Below are 22,507 nucleotides of genomic sequence, written 5' to 3' on the forward strand. Positions count from 1 at the left end.
TCGGGGTATTGGTGGGTTCAAAGGAGCTGGGGGCCTTGAACCTAGTGGGTTTCTGTTCAGGGACACGAAAGTGTTCCTTTAGTTTTAAAGTACGTTGAAATCTATGGATATCTATCAGAATGTCAAGAGGTTGTGTTGCATTGGAAGGGACAAAAGATAGTCCTTTAGATAAAAGGCACATCTCTTTATCAGAAAGTATGTGGGTACTTAGATTAAAGATTACTTTTTCTGAGGTCTGGGTCCCCTTGTGGCTCTTGTGTTTACTCCCACCCCTTCTCTTATGGGGGCGCCCCTGTCTCTGGAGGAAGTGGGGAGTCCTAAAAAAGTATGTGTGGGTTCAAGGGAGGATGGAGTGCCCGTGTCGCTTATAGGGGGGGGTGGGTCAGTGATCCGATTGTAGAAGGACCTTCCTCTACCTCTCCCCCTTCCCCTCCCTTTTCTCGGAGTATCACTATCTGAGGAGTTAGACGTGTATGGGGATGAGTCAAATTGGTATCGATGTGTGGATCTTTGGGGTCTTAGGGGGCCAGTGCGAGTACCCGTTTCCCCCCCCCGTGAGCCACCTATACACCCTCCTACTTTGATAGTCCGTGGCAACAGTCAGTACCTTTTGTTTCTTGAATTTATGAAGTTCAGCTGTGTAGTGTGAGAGTTGTAGTTGCAGTTTTTCTAGCCACTTAGTTTCCTTATCAGCAGAGAGTGGTTGCAGGTGTGCCAATTCGAAGGCAGAAATTTCTGTGCGTACCTTGTTCAAATTCTTTGAGACTTCATCGATGACCAGCAGCATCAGATCCATGGAGCATTTATTCAAGATTTGGCACCATCGTTTGCAGAACTCGATGTTATTTCTACCGATCGTAGGGATGTTTCGAATCCTAAAGCCTCTAGGGATGTGCTGCTTCTTATAAAAATCAGACAAGTAAATTCCATGTAATTTGAAATCAATCTCTTTTTCTTTTAGCCTGAGTAGTTCATGATATAAATCAGTGTTAGAAGCAGTGGGGGAAATTTCTTCCGCTGTTTCAGTGAACAAAATCTCTGCTGCCTCTGCGTCGGAAAATTGATAGCCCGTCAACGGTACATCAAAAACATCACTATCGATGATAGTTGCCATACCATCAGTGCTTAAGTAACAATCAGAGTAATTAAATAAGTTTATAGACACGGGTGCCGTTTCCAGTACATAGGCATACACAGTTCAAAATGTACAGCACTCACGAAATAGAAGGTTACTGATCGCCTGGGTGCAGTCCTTGTTAGCGTAGATAATAGGTGAAAATGGATCGCATCACACAGGACTTATAGAAAAAATATAAATTTTATTTGGGTGAACAGCAAAAAACTGACGTTTCGGCTACAGCAGTAGCCTTTCTCAAAGTTACACGTAAGCAAACCAAACAGAACTTAAATACACAGTGTGGCGGGAAACTACATCGTGACGTGCAAACGTGACGTATACAATACAGTGTAAACCATCAGATCCCTTTACTTTTGTGCAAACATATATGGACATTATTTACATCAAAGTAAAAATAAAAATAAAATCATTTGCATGAATAAGAATAAAAAGATTTGTGTACTCAAAATATGGTGTGTCATGATTATTTCAACGCCAATGTTTATCTGATCGACTCATATACATAGGACCGAATTTCGGGACCGAATGGCCAACCACAGATCGGCAATCAGATTAGCCCTGGACAGTGGGAAGGCTGACACTCCTTTGGCTTACCACTTCATGACACAACATCACTCTTTGGCTAGCCTAAGAAGTATGATCATAGACCACGTTCCCCTCCCAATACGAGGTGGTAACCGGGAGAAACTACTACTACAACTTGAACTTCGTTGGATCCACAGATTGAACACATTGAACCCTATGGGCCTGAACGAGGTGGTCTCCTATTCATCCTTCTATCTGCCATGACTGCCGCTAAATAATTGAACTTTGGACTTCATCGTTTGAGCCCAGCATTGAATAATATCTCTATTGTAGCAACATAGTGCCTTAGTTTTGATAATACATTTAACATTAAGTAACAATATTTTCTCTGGTGATACACTAGAGGGCTCTACCTGATTTGGTTTCCTTACCCACATTCTCTGCGAAACAATTTTGATACTCCAATGAATAACTCTTACAATGAAGTAACTTATTTGTATCGTATCTCTACATGAACAAAGATTTTGACTGCTCGTAATTGTTAATAGGTACATTTTGGTACACTGTTACCTATTTATTGCCAACATGACTTCTCTCATTGTAATATTCAGGAGATTCCCGTACTTGAGTGAGTGATATGCTTAAGTCCGCGGTTTTATTTTTTGTTTTTTGATTATCATTTTATCTTTTCTTATCTGAGGGTTTCCAACACTGCATTGGATATGTTTCACCTCGCCTTCACCATATACTGCACACAACACTTGATTTGTTCTTCTTTCTCTCTTTTCTCCTCTCTCACTCTCATGATTATATTCAACCCACTGCCTAGACCCCCTCAGTAGACTTCACATTAATAACCCAAATCTAAATTCCAAACAAATTACGAAATTAGAGGCAATACCATAAGTGAATCCTCACATTAAAACCCGGTTTTTGCAAAATGTTAGCCATGTCACAAATGAGCAACCCAATATGGTCCGTACATTTTTATTCTGTACTAGACGCTTGTCGGCAGGCAGTTCGTTCCTGACTCTAGCAGCCGCAGCCGCTGTAAAAGGACGATGCCGGACTCCTACTACTCACCTTGACGGCCACAGTGCTGAAAGAAGGGAATACGGGTCCCACCCGAACAGCCGTAGGGCTGCACTGAGACAACCACCACACAACATGGTCCGCATAGTTTTATTCATTATTTGTTCCTTGCTGGGAGGCATTATGTTCCTGACTCTAGCAGCCGCAGCCGCTGTAAAAGGACGATGCCGGACTCCAACTGCTCACCATGACTACCACAGAGCTGGAATGAAGGGAGCACGGGTCCACCCAGAACAGCCGTGGGGCTGACTATAATACGGGTCCTGCTCAGAGATAACCTCCACATTCTGACACTCGCTAGTAATATTATGCGAGCGTTGTTGAAACTTGCGGTATGCAAGTGATCAGGCATGATTAACAGCAACTATTGCACAGTTCTGAATATGCCTGACACCGGGTCATCGGGAGTATGGTAAGCCTACCTCGTAAATTATACATTACTTTGTCTGAGTGAACTTAACTCATTCCCCCGCAGTCCTCGGAGACACATTTGGTCTGAGTGAACTTAACTCATTCACGGCGGGACGGATACCTTACCTCCCAACATATAAGTGAAGCACTGGAGGGTTTTGCCACTGGGTGATATATGGACTGTTTTCCTATCACTTCTACTCTCTACAGCTAAAATAGGATATGGGCATAATATATGTACGCTAGCTATACCTTCTCTATGATAACACTTTTACTTTATTCCTTGACTGCCTTTCCTTATGGCACAGTCTATCAATGGGTTTTCTATAATGAATTAACTAGCGATATGTTATAAAACGATCCCCGTGAATTAAGATTGATTAATTACCTAATGCTCGATTTGTGAAAAGGGCTTCTCAGCCCCGCGGTCCTATGTATATGAGTCGATCAGATAAACATTGGCGTTGAAATAATCATGACACACCATATTTTGAGTACACAAATCTTTTTATTCTTATTCATGCAAATGATTTTATTTTTATTTTTACTTTGATGTAAATAATGTCCATATATGTTTGCACAAAAGTAAAGGGATCTGATGGTTTACACTGTATTGTATACGTCACGTTTGCACGTCACGATGTAGTTTCCCGCCACACTGTGTATTTAAGTTCTGTTTGGTTTGCTTACGTGTAACTTTGAGAAAGGCTACTGCTGTAGCCGAAACGTCAGTTTTTTGCTGTTCACCCAAATAAAATTTATATTTTTTCTATAAGTCCTGTGTGATGCGATCCATTTTCACCTATTATCTACGCTAACGAGGACTGCACCCAGGCGATCAGTAACCTTCTATTTCGTGAGTGCTGTACATTTTGAACTGTGTATATATATATATATATATATATATATATATATATATATATATATATTGTGCACACAGTAAATACCCGAAGGGGTTAATACCCCAATATTTTTGGAGGGGTTGGGTATAAAAAGAGCGGAGAGCCCCTAGTGGAGTAGTCCAGGAAGAAGCGCACGAGTGCGAAATGTGGTCTGAAAGTGGTCTGAGAAGTGATCCGTAGAAAGAGAAAGAGCTGTAGTGGTGACGTCACCGAAGGAACGGCGCGAGCTAGCAGCACAGAATCCATGCCTCTCTCCATTATTGTTTTAAGTAAGTTTCCGGCCGGGACTTTGGGGGTTGGTTTTTAGTAAGAAGCTCCTCAGGAAGCTCCGATTATACTATCTACAAGCATATCTAGTATAAATAAATTTAAAGCAACTGGACTTGTTTGGTAATCATTGAAGACATTTCACTGCTCATCCGAGCAGCTTCTTCAGTTCAACTGACTGGTATGGGAAGTCCACAGCATTCAAAGTAACTCCACAGCATTCACACCTCTGTGAGTTTCAGATGTCACCTTTCTGAAGAGTTACATAGTGCTATTGTGATTGGATTAGTGGAAGAGTATATATGCTGAGGACTTCCCATACCAGTCAGTTGAACTGAAGAAGCTGCTCGGATGAGTAGTGAAACGTCTTCAATGATTACCAAACATTTCCAGTTGCTTTAAATTTATTTATACTAGATATACCATGACCTGGATGAATGAAAATCTTCATAGACATATCTACAAGCAGCGATAATAATTGGTTCATATTAGTGTATTCTAGAAGCCGATACTTTTATTCGGTTAGTGTCCCCATTTTAAGCCCTAGCACCCTGTTTGGGGTTAGTTTTATTAGGGTCTATACATATTCACGGGTATTGGTGCACAAATTTATTGTATATACGATTGAGTATGGAGAATGTTTTTATCTAATGAACTTCTAGAATAGTTTTATCTAATGAATTTTTTAACAGGATTTAAATCGATCTAGAAGTCTATTGGCTGAAATATCTCTTATCTGTTCTAATTTTAAGCAAACAATCTAGGTTTTCTATCAATTTATTAAGGAAATAACCATCTAAATACCTCTCTCTCTCAAGATTTGTATAAAATGGAATTTATGTATCTCTTTTTAATTGTATGAATTATTTGTCACAGTGATTTTTTGTATTATGTGGAAATGGAATAAAGACAAATAGATTGATTTTATCACGAGTTGTAATAACTTGAGAGCGCCAACTCATTGGGGTTAAGGTTATATATATAGGCATGGTTGAACTATGTATGTTACTATGTACAGTTCCTGTGTATAAAGAAGCAGTAGAAGTCCTAAAGATTCAAATGAAAGTGATTGTAGAACTGGCCAGACCAGGGTGGACTTTGATGTAGTTGGCCAGCTTGAATATATTGCAAACAATTAACAAACAATAAAACAATCTTTGTTTTTGAAGGGGTGGGTATTTGGAATTCAGGTATGTGAAATTCAGATATCCTTTACTTCATATCATAAACACATATAATTCATTAGTGACTGGCCAGTCTACTTAAGAATCAATAAATTACAAATACAATAAAAATACACATTAATTAAAAATATATGGACCACTCAAGTCATAGACAAATGCATGAGATAAAATTTAAAAAATTGCACTGAGCCGAAAAACTGATATTATAGAAATCTTAAGGTACACGGTTGTAAGTCATCAACCTCCTCTTTATGCAATGCAATAATATGGAGGTACTATAAGTTGGAGTTTATTACTCTCTCTCTTAGTGACAAAAACATTGAATAAATCAAAAAATAATAAATGATAGTTTGCCACTAGTACCCAGTTGTAGGTCAACAACCTCCTCCTTATGCAATGCAAATGTGAAGGTACCATATGTTGGGCTGTATTGCTTTCTCATAGTGACAAAAACGTTGCACAAATCAAAAAATAATAAATGATAGTTCTTCACTAGTACACAGTTGTAGTGCAACAACCTCCTCCTTATGCAATGTGATAATATGGAAGTACCATTTGTTTGAGTGTGTTACACTTTCTCGCTTAGTGACAAAAAATGTTACAAATTCAATAGTTTGTCACTGTTTTCCAATAAAATCACTTGCTCATTGATATAGCAGCCACACCCATTGTGTATATGTTGAACTGAGGAAGTTCAAGGGCATTCGCACACAATCGATGATCTTAAAATCATTGGAAACTGCCGATATCATTTCTTTTGGGGTGTCCCCTAACTTTATAACAATTATATGGTATCAGAAAGATCTTACCCAAACCGCTCAATTCTGTGCTTTCCTACGTTCGCCCAAACTTGGTTCCACTTGCTCCTTCGTGCAGGAAGGAAAGCATGAAATTGAGCGGTTTTGATACATCAACTTTTGCAAGACGGAGTCAAAGGCCAATTTCGGCCTGTGCAGTAAAATCCTACATTTACAAACTCTTTTGGTTTGTATCATGATTCATTCCTTTGGAGGACTACCTAACTGCTGACATGGCTTATGATTTGTACTAGGAATAGTGTAATCTTGTACTGCATTTGTACAACGGCCACTTCTTTATACATTTTCAATTGTTTACAATGTTATATAATTTGCTATGCTAGACTTATTTATCCATAATCACTTGGAAAGGTAAACTATAGATTTTCACTTAACGGCAGATGGGTGAACCTTTGAATATTGCTAATGGTAAAATTGATACTATAAAATTTGCAATTTCTGCTTCACATTTTTTCCCTTCTTGTTTTTTCATACTTTTTTTAAGATCTAGTTATGTCATTAAATCGATTACTTCACTTTTGTTTGTTTGCAAGGTTTTTTTTTTTTATACAGCACAGTCCTGTTTAAGCTCACCAGATTTAAAAATGGCTTTTCCTTGCATAAGAAAGAGCTTGCTTTTAAACAGGTGACCAACAGCTGCATTTCTGGGGCTGCTGCCTGGGGCTCTGCACTATCAGAGTTGAATTTCTGTTCTTGCCTCAAGGCAGGAGAGGCCCTGGTATTGGCTCCTAAATTAAATTAACCCTTTTGTGTGCCAGCTGCAGACCTAGGGGCTGATTTACTAATCCACGAATCCGAATCTTGAATGGGAAGAAATTGGATTGGAAACGAACATTTTGCGATTTTTCGTAAATTGTCGTGACTTTTTCGTACCCATTACGACTTGCTCGTAAATTGTTGCAACTTTTTCGTAGCCATTACGACTTGCTCATAAATTGTCGCGACTTTTTCATAGCCATTACGACTTGCTCGTATATTGTCGCGACTTTTTCGTATTGAGTGCTCGTAAACGGCGGGCAAACCTTTGCGACTTTGCATGATTTTGGAAGCCTCCCATAGGACTCAATGGCACTCTGCAGCTCCAACCTGGCCCAAGGAAAGTCACGATACTGAAGCTTGAATGAATCCGAAACTTTCGTACTCGGCACGGCGGCTACAAAAAAGTCGCTACAATTTACGAGCAAGTAGTAATGGCTACGAAAAAGTCGCGACAATTTATGAGCAAGGTGTAATGGCTACGAAAAAGTTGCGACAATTTACGAGCAAGTCGTAATGGCTACGAAAAAGTCGCGACAATTTACGAAAAAATCGCAAAATACCGATCATTACGAAAAAAACGCATTCGGGCGCTTTTCGGACGTTCGTGGATTAGTAAATGGGCCCCCTAGAGTTCAGAGGTTAACCATAGCCAGTGAAAATGTTAGACAGGCACTCACATATCCCACACTAATAGCATACCAAAGTTTATTACAAACAAAAGTTTAATAGCTTGTCTATTAAAGATTAATAATGATATTAGTAGTGATGAGCGAATCTGTCCTGTTTCGCTTCGCCATAAAATTTGCGAAATGACAAAAAAATTTGCGAAATAACGAAAAGTCTGCAAACACATTTGTTGCTCGACTTTTTTTGCCATCCGCGCCTATTTTTTTTTTTTAGCCGCCCATGTCCTTTTTTGCCGCACCCGTGCCCAATTTTGACATGACTTTGCCTATTTTTGACGCGACTGTGCCCAAAAAAATCGCTCATCACTAACTATTAGCTCTTGGGTTGTTTATTATACTGACACACACACACATATATATATTTAAGTACACATTATTATTCTGTGTGTTTGCTAACAGACACATGCCATGACCTTTGGACACACATAAAAGGGGACTGAGAGTATCAGGCTTTTCTGTCTTATATATACGCCAGGAGATTAAATAATCCTTGTGCTGTTTGCCTAATACTGTATCTGTTTGCGTGTAAGGAAGTATTTTATTAATGTTTACAGCACAAGGATCATTTTCTCTCCTGGCATCAAAATAACCCAGTGGAGAAAAGCCTATCATACAGTAGTTAGCTATGTGCAAGGACAGCTAACAGGTGGTGCAGCCTATATAAGGTATATATAAGTGCATTAGCTGTGAACTTGCTCTTTTGGCCTGATAAGACCTTCAGACAGATAGTCACCACTGAGTTAAACCAGGTGGACAACCAAACTTTGCTAAGGGCAGTGACACACGGGTGGGATGGCAGACGCAGAGCAGTGAGTTGCCGAAGTTTCCTCTCAAAGCAACTTCTGCAACTTTGGCAAATAGCAGTGCCGCGTCTGCCATCCCACTGGCGATTTATATTTTAGCTGGTGGGATGGCATTGCGGGGAGATTAGTCGCCCACGACAATGGAGATTTGTCGCAAGCGACTAATCTCCCCGTGTACCCCTACCCTAAGGTAGATAGAGAAGTAGAAGATGTCATCCAGCTTGTTCGAGGAATGAGAGCTATACAGGTTAGCTAATGAGGACAACTTGGGATCCTACAGTAATTGGGATAGACTCCCAGGGATGATTGTACACCAGATAGGGATTGTTGTGATTTTGTAGGATTAGGGTAGCAGCTTTGAAGAGGAGCTGTAGTGAGACAGCTGTGTGAAGCTTGGACACTGTAAGGACGATATGCTGTGTAAAGTGATAATATCATTGCCCTTTCTAACTTCATCATAATAACTTAAGAAAATAAATCTATATTCTTTTTGTTAGTTATATTATTTATTGGTTAGTAATCAAGGCATAAATAACATCACAGCATAAATACAGTTTTATATATTTATTTTTCCATATGGAATAAATGTTATGCCAATAGGTCAGTTCAAGGATTTTGCTTATTACTACATTTCCCAATGACCACAGTTATTACATCCTAATATGTGCCACAGGCTTTACATTTCTTTTAGGAGGTTATACAAATATTTTATATTCCTGCAAACAATATTTTGTACAGAAAAAACACGATTGACAAATTGCATTTATTATTTGCATTTATTTACACTTACATAAACATAGTAATCTTAGTTTACTAATATTGAAAGCAATGTGTTACACTGAAGCTTTTGAATGTATGAAAATATTTGAACAAGAAAAAACATTGTTTTAACTTTAATATGTTGTACCAAATAGATTTGTACCAAATAGATTTGTTGTCATATACAAAGCATATGTAATGTAATGTGAGCATATAACTGTTTGTCATTAAAGTTTTTTTTTCTGAGCAAATATCAGTTTTAATATTAATATTATTAATATTTAATTTTCAGTATTAATATCACAAAATACAAAGGGGCATATTTATTACATTGTGTAAGCTAATGTCACTGGTGATGTTGCCCATAGCATCCAATCAGATCTTTGCTGTTGTTTTCTAATTTGTAGCTGATTGCTCACCAGTAATGATGGCTTACACGCTATAATAAATATGCCCCACATTGTATTGTATTTCTGAAAAACGAATAACTGTTTCTGCAGTATAACTAATTAGCAAGCTAGTATACAGAGCATGGCTAAAGGTTATGATGTACTAACACAAAATCTTAAAATGTACACATAGGGGCACATCTACTAAAATGTGTTTTTTTCTGGCCTTGAAACACGATATTGTATATATTTAAAGTAACCACAATAATTTCTGTAGTTCTAAAATGTCTCGACAATGCTTTTGTTGGTCGTATGAAAATATCGCAATTGAGTACCGAAAGTCAATAAATTTCCAGGCCGAAAAGCTTGTAAACGCCACAAAAACCTTTCTGGCTTTGAAGCCTACCATGTCTCACCTTTGGAAGCCTTTCATAGGGATTCAATGGCACTCGACAGATCAAACCTGGCAAAAATATAGCCCAGATGAAAGTGTAACCAAACCGTTAACGAATTCCAGATTGTTAGTATTCTTTGGGCAAAATTTTTTTGTGGTAATTTACCGAACATCGTGAAAAACTCATGGCATTTTACCAAAATGTTCTATAATTTAGAAAAAATACAAATATATCTCAAAAATGTTTAGTAAATGGGCCCCTAGGTCTTTATTTGAATATATTTTTATTGAAAAAAAAGTGTATTTAGGAAAATATTTATTGAAATCTCAGAAAGTGAGAGGTAAAATTTTTTTTGTCCGGTTTAGGCTCAGTACCAAGATATGTGTTTCCACTGAAATGTATTCTTTTGATTCTGTATTTAGCATGACTCTGTGGTAGGATTCCAATGCACTAATATAGCAAGAATGCACCATGTCTGTTAGTTCTTTCAAAAGCTAGGCAGCTGTATCTTTTTTCAGGCAATCCATGTTCTTTACTTGTTCAAGTGTGAGTTTTGCATGGGAGCACTTTTTGTATTTATTGGCACCCTTCCACATATGATGGTTAACAAAAAGATGAAAAACACACTGCACATTTCTCCAAAAATATCTGGATCTTCCTGACAGTTTCTTGCTGACCATAAGAAATGCCTTACTATAGATTTTGCCCATGATGCTCACATTTTCCATTTTTTTCCTTAACTAGCAGTGATCATTTTTTTATATTCTTGGCATTATGCCAGATATCGAACTCATGATGTATTTCATTATATTTGTCTCTCATTCATTTTTTTATGCTAGGATGTTTATTGGTGGCTATTTAACAAATATCCAATTTGTTACCAAATATTACCAATTGATTGGTAGCTAAGAGCAAGACCATTATGTTAGAAAAAAACTATACTTACAAAACATGATAACATAAATTGCGAAGTACACAAAGCATTCTTTATTGAACATACAGATTTGAAATTGAAATACAGTATTTAGTGGGCAGATAAATTGCAAAACCAGTCAGAAATAGGCAGCATAGCTCATCATGCCCTCACTGAGGTAAAGATGGGAAAGAAAGGAGAAGTGGACATTATGGTAGCCAAGAGTGGGGAAAAGAACAATGACGAATCAAAGTGATGCTGACACTAAAACATGACTCTTCAAAATATGAACATACATTAAAAGTTACCTATAGGTCATGTTGATAGGGCTGCTTTTGTGAGTAATTGTTACTTGAAGTTCCTAAACCTGACTGTTTTGCCAACCTGACTTTTGCATTTATTTTGTGTTTATGCAATAAACTATAGTTGTTTTATTCAATCATTTTAAAAATAAAGTTTTAAAGATTCATTGCTATGTTTCAAATGTAATTTTTAAACTGGTTTTCAGAGGCTAATTCAGCGGGATTCGGTGAAGGTGTGGCCGAATGCAAGTGTCAAGTGACTTTTGGTTACATGAACACAGAAGTAAAAAAAATCGCGTGTAAAATGCATGCTTCTACTTAACCTTTCCATTTCCTAATTTGCATATGCAACTTAGAATTCAGTTTGGTATTTGGCCAAATCTTTCATGAAGGAGTCAGGGTTTGGCCGAACCCAAAAATAGTGGATTCGGTGCATCCCTAGAATAGAAGATACTGAAAGCAAGCTGTTGTTGTCTATTGGTTTATTGGTATATTCAATCCCCACCGTTCCTGAAACCTCAAAAGTAAATCATCCTCTTCTGGATCCTCTGATTCAATAGGAGAGGTTAATTTTGACAGTAGCTCATTTGTTACATCTTGGTTATTCAAGGCAAACTGCTCCCTTACTTCCTCGCATTGAAAGTTAGGTATATGTAGCTGATGAGTTAAAGGATTCCAGTGAACAAATAAATAATTTGACTCACAAAGATCATTGCTGTTTAAGTTGTGGCATTCAAAATCTTCATTAAAACAATTTTCAAATGTAATCATACACTGTTTGGAGGTTTCACTATTTGATATAAGCAACTTGTCATCATAACATTTTAGTGGTAAATTTACCATGGGCAATTGAGGCTCATATATATTCTTAGTAATATTTAATGTATTATCTTCCCTCTTAGGGGAAAGACTAGAACTAGCATCAACATGGGCATAAGGAACTTTTTTCATAGTCTCCAGGTACACAGGTGATTTAGACTGGGTTGATGACTGTAAACAAACTAGGTGATGCGGCATGTCATATGGACAAAAAATATTATGTTTAACCAGTGGAATGTCAGGTTCTGAAACAACATGTTCATTAGTTTGTGTCATGTCATATTGGGAAAGACTAGGCTGTTCAACTGGAGCTTCCTGCTGAAGAGTCACATAACCAAAATTTTCTTCTTCCACCACTGTAGTGCTACAGTTATTTTTTGTTTCCATAATTTTAGCCCCACAGCTAGCTTTCTTGTCAAGATGACATTTTATCTTCTCGTCTCGACACAAATTCGGATCTTGATTTTTTAACTTATATGTATCATGTTCAGTGATGAGGTGGTTAATAGCAACAGCATATACTTCTACAGTTGCAATGTTTCTTGGATCTAATCTCTGAAATATAACAAAAATTAACATTACACAAGAAAAAGAACAACAATAGTAAACTACACTAATAGTTACAAATTGATGATAGATTCTCAATTAATAAAAATATATATTACGATGTTTGTATCAAATTCAGTTCATTTGTACAGTAGACAATTAACAATTAAACCTGAAGAAAATAATACATTCAAGAAATTTTTATATTTCTTAATATATAAAGAGTATATATATTTCTTTATATTTCTAGACAATTTATCATAGTTAACAATCTATACAGATTTTACACAAAGCTTAAAGGATAACCATGGATAATGCAGCCCTGCTGCACCCTGCTCGGCACTGCATTACTTTGCTTTGCTCCCCAATAGCAATCAGGCCACACCACTGGATGAGAGTAGAATGAAGTAGAACACACAGAGCACACTCTCTGTCTGTAGATTTTAACAATTTAACAACAATACAGAAAAAGGGAAAGGAGTAAAACAAAAGATAGATAAAGCTTGAGTGAGACAAGGTTATCCAGACTGTACATTTAGCCAAGTGCCCCACACTGCGTTAAACTTGGTTGGACATCCTCTGGAGATGTAGACCAATTTTTGTTTGAGTAGCACATCGTTTACTAGTTTCTTTTAAAAGGTAAACGTAGGAGCAGCTGTCGATTTCCAATTTAACAGAATAGCTTTTTTTTTTACATTCCCAATAAACATACCCTTGTAGAGTGGATGTTAGGAAAAGACAGTGTTTGATATATTTCAGTATCTTAGACCATAGTCGTTGGATAACTGGGCATTCCCAAAATACGTGGATGAATGAACCAGCTGCTAAATTACACTTGGAACATAGAACTGATGTTTGGAGATATATCTTTGCAAGTCTGAGGGGTGTTAGCGTGATTAATACATTTAATTTGGAGAAACCTATCTCTGACTGACATTGTTATTTCGGGGATGTGTTCTAGATCGTCATCCCACATTTTGTTGTCCAGGTCTGGTATCTCGCTCTGCCATTTACCTTTAGTCTTAGCTAGGGGGTCTGGAGTGGATTGCCATAGTAAACTATAAAACCATGACAGATCCTCTCTCAGGTCTGGTCTATGTAGGTATTTTTTAAGAGAAATATTTGTCATCTGCAATGGTCTACTAGGAAACTGGGCATAGAAGGCATGCCTAAGTTGCAGATAGCGAAAGTACATGGTAGGGGGGGAGTTTAAACTCCTTTTTGAAGGTCCAGAATTATTGTTTAAATTCTCCATCTTTCACTATGTCCTCCAGTGTTTTGATGCCTTTATCTGCTCATTAACTAATCTTGGGCATATTGTCAAAGTGAGCCAGTGCTGGATTACCCCATAGAGGAGTTTGAGTAGACCAACTCTGCAGGGATCCCTGTGCTAGTCAGAGGGATCTTTGAAAACTTTGGGGTTGGTAATGCATTGGGGTGGTAATGCCGTAGTAAGATGAGGAGCCTCGGTAAGGGAGCTTAGCTAGCACATCTAAGAAACATAGGGCATCGACTTCAAGCATAACGGTTGTCTGCTGCTGGAGTGAACAACCAGTGTGTGTAAACAAGTTGGCTTGCCCAAAAGTAGAGTTTAAAATCTGGTAGCGCAACCCCACCCTTAGTTCTGGGAGTCTGTAGGATCTTTATATTGAGATGGGGGGGTGTACACGCCCAGAGAAACCCCTGAAGTTACCCCTGTAGTTACATTTGGGGAGGAATATAATTTTGAGCAGGTTAATCCTGTCTGGGGGTGGGGGTTGAGGGGGAGATCCTGCCATACCTGGACTCTAAAGATCAGGGACTGCATAATTGGTGTAAGGCTGAGGGTTTCAAATTTGTTGACATCTTTGTGGATCATTATTCCTAGGTATTTAAAGGTGGATACCACCTGGAGACCCTCAATGTGCATTTGTGGGAAACCGGGAAGGGAGTTTATGGGAAAAATAATTGATTCAGTCTTATTGATTGAAGTCCTAAAAACGATCAAAGGCTGAGGCCGCCATCAACAGTTCTATCAGAGCCGCATTAGAGTTAGCCAGGTAAACAAGCATATCTTCCGCATACAGGGAAATCTTTTCTACAATGGTGTGTAGCCTCAGCCCCTCAATTGCTGGAGATGCCCAGATGTAGATCGCCAGTAGTTCTATTGACAAGGTGAAGAGCATTTGGAATAGTGGGCAACCCTGTCCCATGCTGAAGGGTAATTTCTTCTGAAAGCACCCCATTAACTAGTACTTTGGTCCAAAGACGATTGTACAGTTGCCTAACCCACGCACAGAATCTAGGTCCCAACCCATATCGTGGCAAAACCTCCCACAGATATTGCCATTGAATTGTCTCAAATGCTTTGGCTGTCTCTAAGAAGACAATAATTGTATTACCTGCATTGTCATGGTTGAGCAAAATAAACTTAACGCAGTTTTACTTGAAGTTTCTTCCTAAGATTTCAAGTGCTGATAAACAAAATAATTCATTCCCCGAGGGGCAAAAGCAATACAAACTCAGTGATAGGTCAATTGCAAGTCTTCATGTGACCATCCCTGGCAACTCTTACTTACGCCTTATGTACCATACTATCATCACTAGGAATGTACTTTGTAATAAGTCCCATGGGTCAATCAATTCTCTGGGCTTGTTAGTCCTTCAGTAGGACAATGACTCCAACCCCTAGGTAGCTTGAGTGAAGATGACTAGAAATTCTGAGTCTGTAGACACTGGAACCAGGTAAGGAATACCTCAGGATACCTCCTGAGGAAGCGTGGCGGTCCACAAGTAATGCGTAGAAGGCTTTAACACTTTAAATATTATCATTGTACAATGATGTTATTGACATTTGTTTTTTAAGTATCCCTTTTGTTTTTTTATTGCAAAGATTAAAATTGTATTACACTCTTTAGTGTGTCTCTCCATAGCAAATATAACTGGAGCACATGCAGAAGACTGACTGTCATGTGTCCTATGTTTGGCTTTGATTCACTGGGCATCTGGTGAGTAAGAGATACTGCTATTGAGAGGATACCTTTACCTGTACTTTGGCACCATCATTTGCAGTTTTGCAAATTTGCACAAACAAAGTTGTCAGCAGCACCTTATCTTGTGTGTTTTAATGTGCTTTCCCCACAGATACTTTTTGTACTTCTGCAAGGAACGTCTGAAAGCCAAACACGTAATTCAGTAAGTCCCTTCTTATGTCCAGACTTCTCAGTATGTGCTGTTTTTATTGTGTCAGTCTTTAAAGATTCAAAGAATCATTACAGCAATCTTATCATTTAAAGCAATCTTATGGAGCCTGAGGATGGCTTCATTGTTGCAATACGAGAGGAAACCGGGGAAATTTCTGTGGTCCTCTCATACCATAAAACAATTGTAGAGATCCATAGGGTTTACTAGTCCCTATGGCTTTAAACCCTGCAGCTTCCTTGTTTTGTGTTGTTACAGGGCAAAGACCCGTGTGTGTTTATTGGTTAACAGGGAGACCACTCCCTTGGCAATCTGATATAGTGCTTAGCGGGGGGGTGGGTCTGACTCTTTGGCTGCCTTTGCTCACAGGGGAAGGACCATGAGCCTGGGAGCAGGACATAGGCCCTAGTAAGCCATGTGCCCCAGAGTGTTGTCATCCACTCTGGTGAAGTCGGGGACAGGGACCCCATGAATGAGGACCAGTTAGATAGCAAGTTTTGTGGAGCACTTTCTAGGAAAGTGAGATAGTGAGGGAAGGAAGCACAAGCAGTTTGGCTCAGAGGAAAGTAGCTGTGGGAGTACCCTTCCAGACAGGCACTGTTGCCTTAGCGTAGGGCCATGGTTTAGACATAGGAGGCAGGTAGTTTGTGAACCCTGATCCAGAGTTGCTGTGGGGCCCTGAGGGCTAGAGGTGTTCAACCTGAGGAGTGTGGTATCCAAGCTGACTGTTCCAGAGAGTGGGCAACTGAACCGGTGGCACTGATCCTGCCCAGGCTCAAGAGGAGTTGGGAGGAGCGGGTGTGCACCCTCTCTGTGCTGTCATCAGAGAAATGCTATGCTGATGTATGTGAGTATATTGCACCAACCCTGCAAATTGATTGTCTCTGACAATAAACCAGTTCTACTGTTCAACTGCAAGAACCTTCTGGCGCCCATTTGTTATTCTGCACTGCACACAGCTACAGTGGGTTGTATTTGCACTACACCATAGCTCCGTTTGGTCACTTCCACATAGCGAAGGCCCATCCTGAAGGATTGAGTCGCGTGTACCCCATGCTCTAGACATATCTAGCTGTGCTGTTGGCTTGGTTACAGCCAAGAAAGGGTTACACAATCATATGATCAAACCTTAAAGGACTACTTCAGGGAAAACCTTAAATTTGCCGATACTGTTTTATGTTGTGGGAGGTGCACAAAGCAGTCCTTAGGGGCAAGTTAATAGCAATATCTACTCACTGGAAAAAATTGAAACTACACACCACAACAGCACAACTACACACCACTACAGGAAATCTCCCATCTATATTGGTTATAAAGCTAGGTGACAAAGTTTCTCTAAGCATTCTAGAACATGAGTAGACAGTCTACAATGATTTGAGATCCTTTGTAATTTATTGTGAGCACATTATCAATGCAAACAATTCTTCTTTTTTTAAATCTTTTTAAGGCTGAAATCTTCTCCAGCCTGTTCTTTGGAAGCATTGTGCCCGATTCTGAGCTTTCAGAAGGAGTCAGTGCTACACATTAAAATGGCTTTCAGGTAACCTATAGTTTCTCCTACTCCCATGTAACTGAAGGAGTACCAAGCCGAACTTGAATTTCTTACTATTCTGATATCTACCATGAGCTGCTATCGTGTTACCTTCCCAATTTTCTGCTGATCAGCAGCAGGGGAGAAAGGGAGGGGGTGATATCACTTTAACTTGCAGTGCAGCAGTAAAGTTTATCAGAGCACAGGTCACATGGCTGCAGCACGATATGAAATGACCCAGAGTTAGTACTCAAGAGTTTGTTATATCTTTATTTGCAGATGACATCCTGCTAACTCTAACTAAGCCTGTGGTGTCCTTGCCTATATCAAAAACCACTGTGCAAAGTTTGGGGACCCTGGTTTTGATAGTGTCTGATTATCAGCAATTTAAATTTCCCCACTGAATGTAAATGAGTGACATCTGATTGGGGGTTGGTGGCTCCACCCACTTTTTCTAACCTGGAACTGCAGTTACCCAGTGACTAACTCTGCAATCTTTAGGGACCCTAGGATTATTAGAAGAATGGCAGCAGGTTACATTTTAACCAATAAAAGTCAATAGGTGAATTGTGATTGGTGGTTGTGCCCACTTTTTCTAACCTTGAGTTGACGTTACCTGGGGACAAACAGTGGGCACCCTGGCATAAATAGTGTGAGAATGACAGCATTTTAAATTCAATAGGTGAAATCTGATTGACTGTTACTGGCCCAACCTGCTTTTCCTATCTTTGAACTGCAGTCCCCCAGTGACCATCTTTGCAAAGTTTGGGGGCACAAAAATTGTGGGACTGACAACATTTTACATTTCACCATTGAAAGTAAATAGGTGAAATGTGATTGGCTGTTGGTGGCTCCACCCACTTTTTCTACCTTTGAACTGCAAATACCCAGTGGCTAACTTTGCAAAGTTTAACAACCCTGAAATTAATACTTAAATAATGGCATCAGTTTAAATATAAACCAATTAAATTTAATGGGTGGATTGGCTGGTGGTGACTCCACTCACTTTTCCTATCCTTTAACCTTAGTCCCCCAGTGACAAAATATAAAAAGCTTGGCGACACTGGCATTAAACGTCTGAGAATGGCAGCAATTTAAACTTCCCCATTAAAATCAATGAAATAAATTTAATTGGCTGTCTGTAGCTCAAACCACTTTTTTTAAACCTTGAATTACTGTCACCCAGTGACTAACTTTGGGACCCTGGCGTAAATAAGAATGGCAGCATTTTAAATTTCAACCCGAAAAAAAAGTAATAGGTGAAATCTGATTGGCTGTGGTGGCTCCACCCACTCTTTCACTAAAACTGCAGTCCTCTGTGAAGAGTTTGTGTTCCCTGGTATTAATATTGTGAGAATGGCAGCAGGTTGAATTTAACAGGTTAAATCTAATTGGCTATTGGTGGGTCCGCTCACTTTTTCAAACCTAAAACTGCAGTACCCTAGTGACTAATATTCAAAATGAAGAGTTCTGGGACCTTGACTGTGAGAATGGCAGCAGGTTGCATTTGGTCAATAGGTAAAATCTAATAGGCTTTTGGTGGCTCCACCCGATTTTTCAATCCTTTAACCTTAGTCACCCAGTGACCAACTGAGAAAAGTTTGGGGACACTGGCATTAAACATGTGAGAATGGCGGCAGTTTAAATTTCCCCATTAAAATCAATTAGATAAATCTGATTGGCTTTTGGTGGCTCCACCCACTTTTTCTAATTTTGAATATTAATCTCCCAGTGACCAACTCAGCTAATTTTGGAGACCCTGGCATAAATAGTATGAGAACGGCAGCAATTTAAATTTAAACCAATAAAATTCAATAGGTGAAATCTGATTGCTGTTGGTGGCTCCACCCACTTTTACTAACCTTTAACCTCAGTCACCAACTGTGGCACCACGGACAGCCAGAGAGTAAATAAAAGTTCTGTCTTTATTCTCATCCTTTTAAAACCCATAACGCCTGACGCGTTTTGTGCGTTTGCACACTTAATCATAGGCATACATTCTGAGAAAAACACATGATATATAAAGCCCATCAATTAGTGACATCACTTCCCCATTTTTTTTTCTTTATAAATAAATGAATAAGGCAGAACAAAGTATAGAAAATAAACCAACATAACATATTTAGTACTCTGGCAGCATCACTGAGGGAATATAACAATGAATGTCAAATATAGAATTTAGACCATACGGTTGGCGCATACCCAATTCAAAAATCCACTTCACCTCCCTCTGTAAAAGTTTGGTCCACAGATCACTACCTCGCTCATCTAGGAACACTCTGTCAATCACTTGAATCTGCAACAAAGTTATGTCACTATTGCAACAATCAATAAAGTGCCTTGAAACAGGACTATTTCTTTTTTTCACAACAATGTGCCCAATGTGCTTCCGCCTACTATGTTTGAGTGGATGAGTAGTGCAGCCCACATACTGTAGGGAACAGCTAGTACGGGTCAATGAATAAACCACGTGATGTGTATTACAATTGGCATAAAACCGCATATCAAAAGAACAAATTGTCACAGTGCTCTCAAATGTAGTGGAGCGCTATGGTCAATAGGGCCCGGAGGAGACCCATTGTGAATGAAGGAAGGAAAGATATTCCTACTTTTGTGACTACCTATAGTAAGCAATTTTATAGGGTTAAAAATATTATCCAAAATTTGCTACCAATTCTTTACAATGATCCACAGTTAGCCTCTGTGGTAGCCCATGGTTGTAGATTTGTTTCACGTAGAGCTCCCACTTTAGGGAATTATTTGTCTCCAGCAGTTCTGAAATTGGAGAAGGTTAAATCTACGTGGCTTACCACTAAGGGGACTTATCCTTGTGGTGCGCGGAGGTGCATCACATGCACATATATTAAGCGCTCCACTACATTTGAGAGCACTGTGACAAATTGTTCTTTTATATGCGGATATGCGGTTTTATGCCAATTGTAAAACACATCATGTGGTTTATTTATTGACCTGTACTAGCTGTTCCCTACAGTATGTGGGCTGCACTACTCGCCCACTCAAACATAGGATGTGGGAGCACATTGGGCACATTGTTGCGAAAAAAAGAAATAGTCCAGTGAGGTAGTGATCTGTGGAAGAAACTTTTACAGAGGGAGGTGAAGTGGATTTTCGAATTGGGTACGCGCCAATCGTATGGTCTAAATTCTATATTTGACATTAATTGTTATATTCCCTCAAAGTGATGCTGCCAGAGTATTAAATATGTTATGTTGGTTTATTTTCTAAACTTTGTTCTGCCTTATTCATTTATTTATAAAGAAAAAAAAATGGGGAAGTGATGTCACTAATTGTTGGGCTTTATACTGTATATCATGCATTTTTCTCAGAATGTATGCCTATGATAAAGTGCGCAAACCCATGAAACGCGCCAGGTGTTCTGGGTTTTAAAAGGATGTGAATAAAGACTGAACTTTTATTTACTCTCTGGCTGTCTGTGGTGCTTCGAGAGCCATTTCTTCTGAGATTTTAAAGTAGCTTCAAAGCTGTAATAGTGGAAGCAGTTTGAAAATCTTTCCTGTCAAAGGAAAAATTGGTGTGTTCGGAGTGCCCTCACATAAAGACAGGGCTGGATTGCTTAGAAAACAACCTGCTCCACTATAGGATTAAGAAGGGTGGAGAGTTTGGGTGTTGTACCCCTAAAACTGTAGGAGAAGAAGAGTTTAGAATGGGGGTTGTAAGAGAAATGCTGGGTTAGAGGTGGAAGGTGTGTATATTTCTCCCAGATTTCTCTCTAAAAAAGCTCCAGGGAAAGTATGTCAGCAGTGAAAGAGTGTTCTTTCACTGCATTTAGCTTTTGGAAAAGCCAGTAAAAAGGGCCCTGGAGTGAATGGAAGTGAGCGGGTGTGACTTCCATTCACCAGGCTAATCCAGGTTTTGGTGAAGCCTGGCTAATTAGTGGCCTCGTTAGGCTTCGGGGAAACCTTTTAAACATGATGTCTGCAGTTACTCACTCTCTCCCTTCCTGGGGAACTGCCTGCATGCAGTAAGGAGAGAGCCGGACACAGTGAGTAACCAAACAAACTACTGTTGTTTTTTGTAGAGTTGGATGCTCTCTATTGCATAGAAAGGGAGCTGGTGTATGTTAGTTAGAGCCGGATAGGCTAGGATTTATTTTTATGATTTGTTTTCTGATGTACTCCTGTGTGCCGGTTATCTGTGAATAAAGCTGATTGCGGTCAGCTTAAACCTATATGCTGAGTGTGAGTTCTTGTTTCTGAGACCAATCTGATCCCTGCAATCTGCCTAAACCCCAAGAGACTGCACGGTTTGGTCGAGTTGCCTTACAGGGTGTTAAGAATAAGAAAAAGATTAAATAGAAGCAGAAGAACCTGAAGTCGAGAAACAAAATGTTGTTACTTCAAACCAACATAATACAATTGTACCCTAGCAGAGCAATAGTTGTCTGTGACCCCAATTTAAAAGTTGGAAAAAGTCAGAAAAGGAAAGCAAATAAAAAAAATGAATAATGAAGAATAATTCAAAAATTGCTTAGAATTGGCCATTCTATAACATACTAAAAGTTAACTAAAAGTCAGAAAATACATATAGCAATGGAAAATCTGCTGGATATCAACTGTAATAGGAACTGCCTCTCTTCTGAACCTCTTAAATTCTTCTACAAGGTTGTTAGTTGGGTTGAAACCAGTGAGAAGAACATCATTTAGAGACATGTCTTAATATTTGTTACTTAACCAAAGGAAGTTAGTGGTGAGGCTGTTTCAGCATGATCATTATCAAATATTTTTTGAATAATGAATGCAACAATGTAGTCATTTCAGGCTCGCTGAAATTGCTCGCTGTTTTGCATCACTGCAGAGCAAATGTTTCAAAGTTTTTTTTAGTTCTTGTAGTGCTGAATGGTAAGGGTGAAACCCAACTGTTAGGGGCAGATGTACCAAAACACGAATTCGAATCCCGAATGGGAAAAATTCAGATTGGAAACGAAAATAGTGTGACTTTTTCGTCGCCGTCGCAATGTTTCGTATTTTTCGCAACTTTTTCATCGCCGCCGCAACTTTTTCGTATTGGACGGTCGAAAATGGCGGGAAAACCTTTCCGACTTTGCAT

The 22,507-nt window shown here is 39.0% G+C and overlaps 1 protein-coding gene across 2 annotated transcripts in view; it reads right to left on the minus strand.

The window, feature by feature from the left end:
- Nucleotides 1–11,083: 11,083 nt before the first annotated feature.
- The window catches only part of LOC100496393, a 93,861-nt gene continuing 82,437 nt past the window's right edge, over nucleotides 11,084–22,507 (minus strand). For both annotated transcript variants that reach the window (XM_031902157.1, XM_018094293.2), the window contains one exon: nucleotides 11,084–12,717. In XM_031902157.1, the coding sequence (XP_031758017.1) occupies nucleotides 11,818–12,717 (900 nt within the window). In that variant the 3' untranslated portion in view covers nucleotides 11,084–11,817. The remainder of the gene's footprint in view (nucleotides 12,718–22,507) is intronic.

Source organism: Xenopus tropicalis, chromosome 5 (genome assembly GCF_000004195.4).
Source record: "Xenopus tropicalis strain Nigerian chromosome 5, UCB_Xtro_10.0, whole genome shotgun sequence".
Taxonomy (NCBI): Eukaryota; Metazoa; Chordata; class Amphibia; order Anura; family Pipidae; genus Xenopus; species Xenopus tropicalis.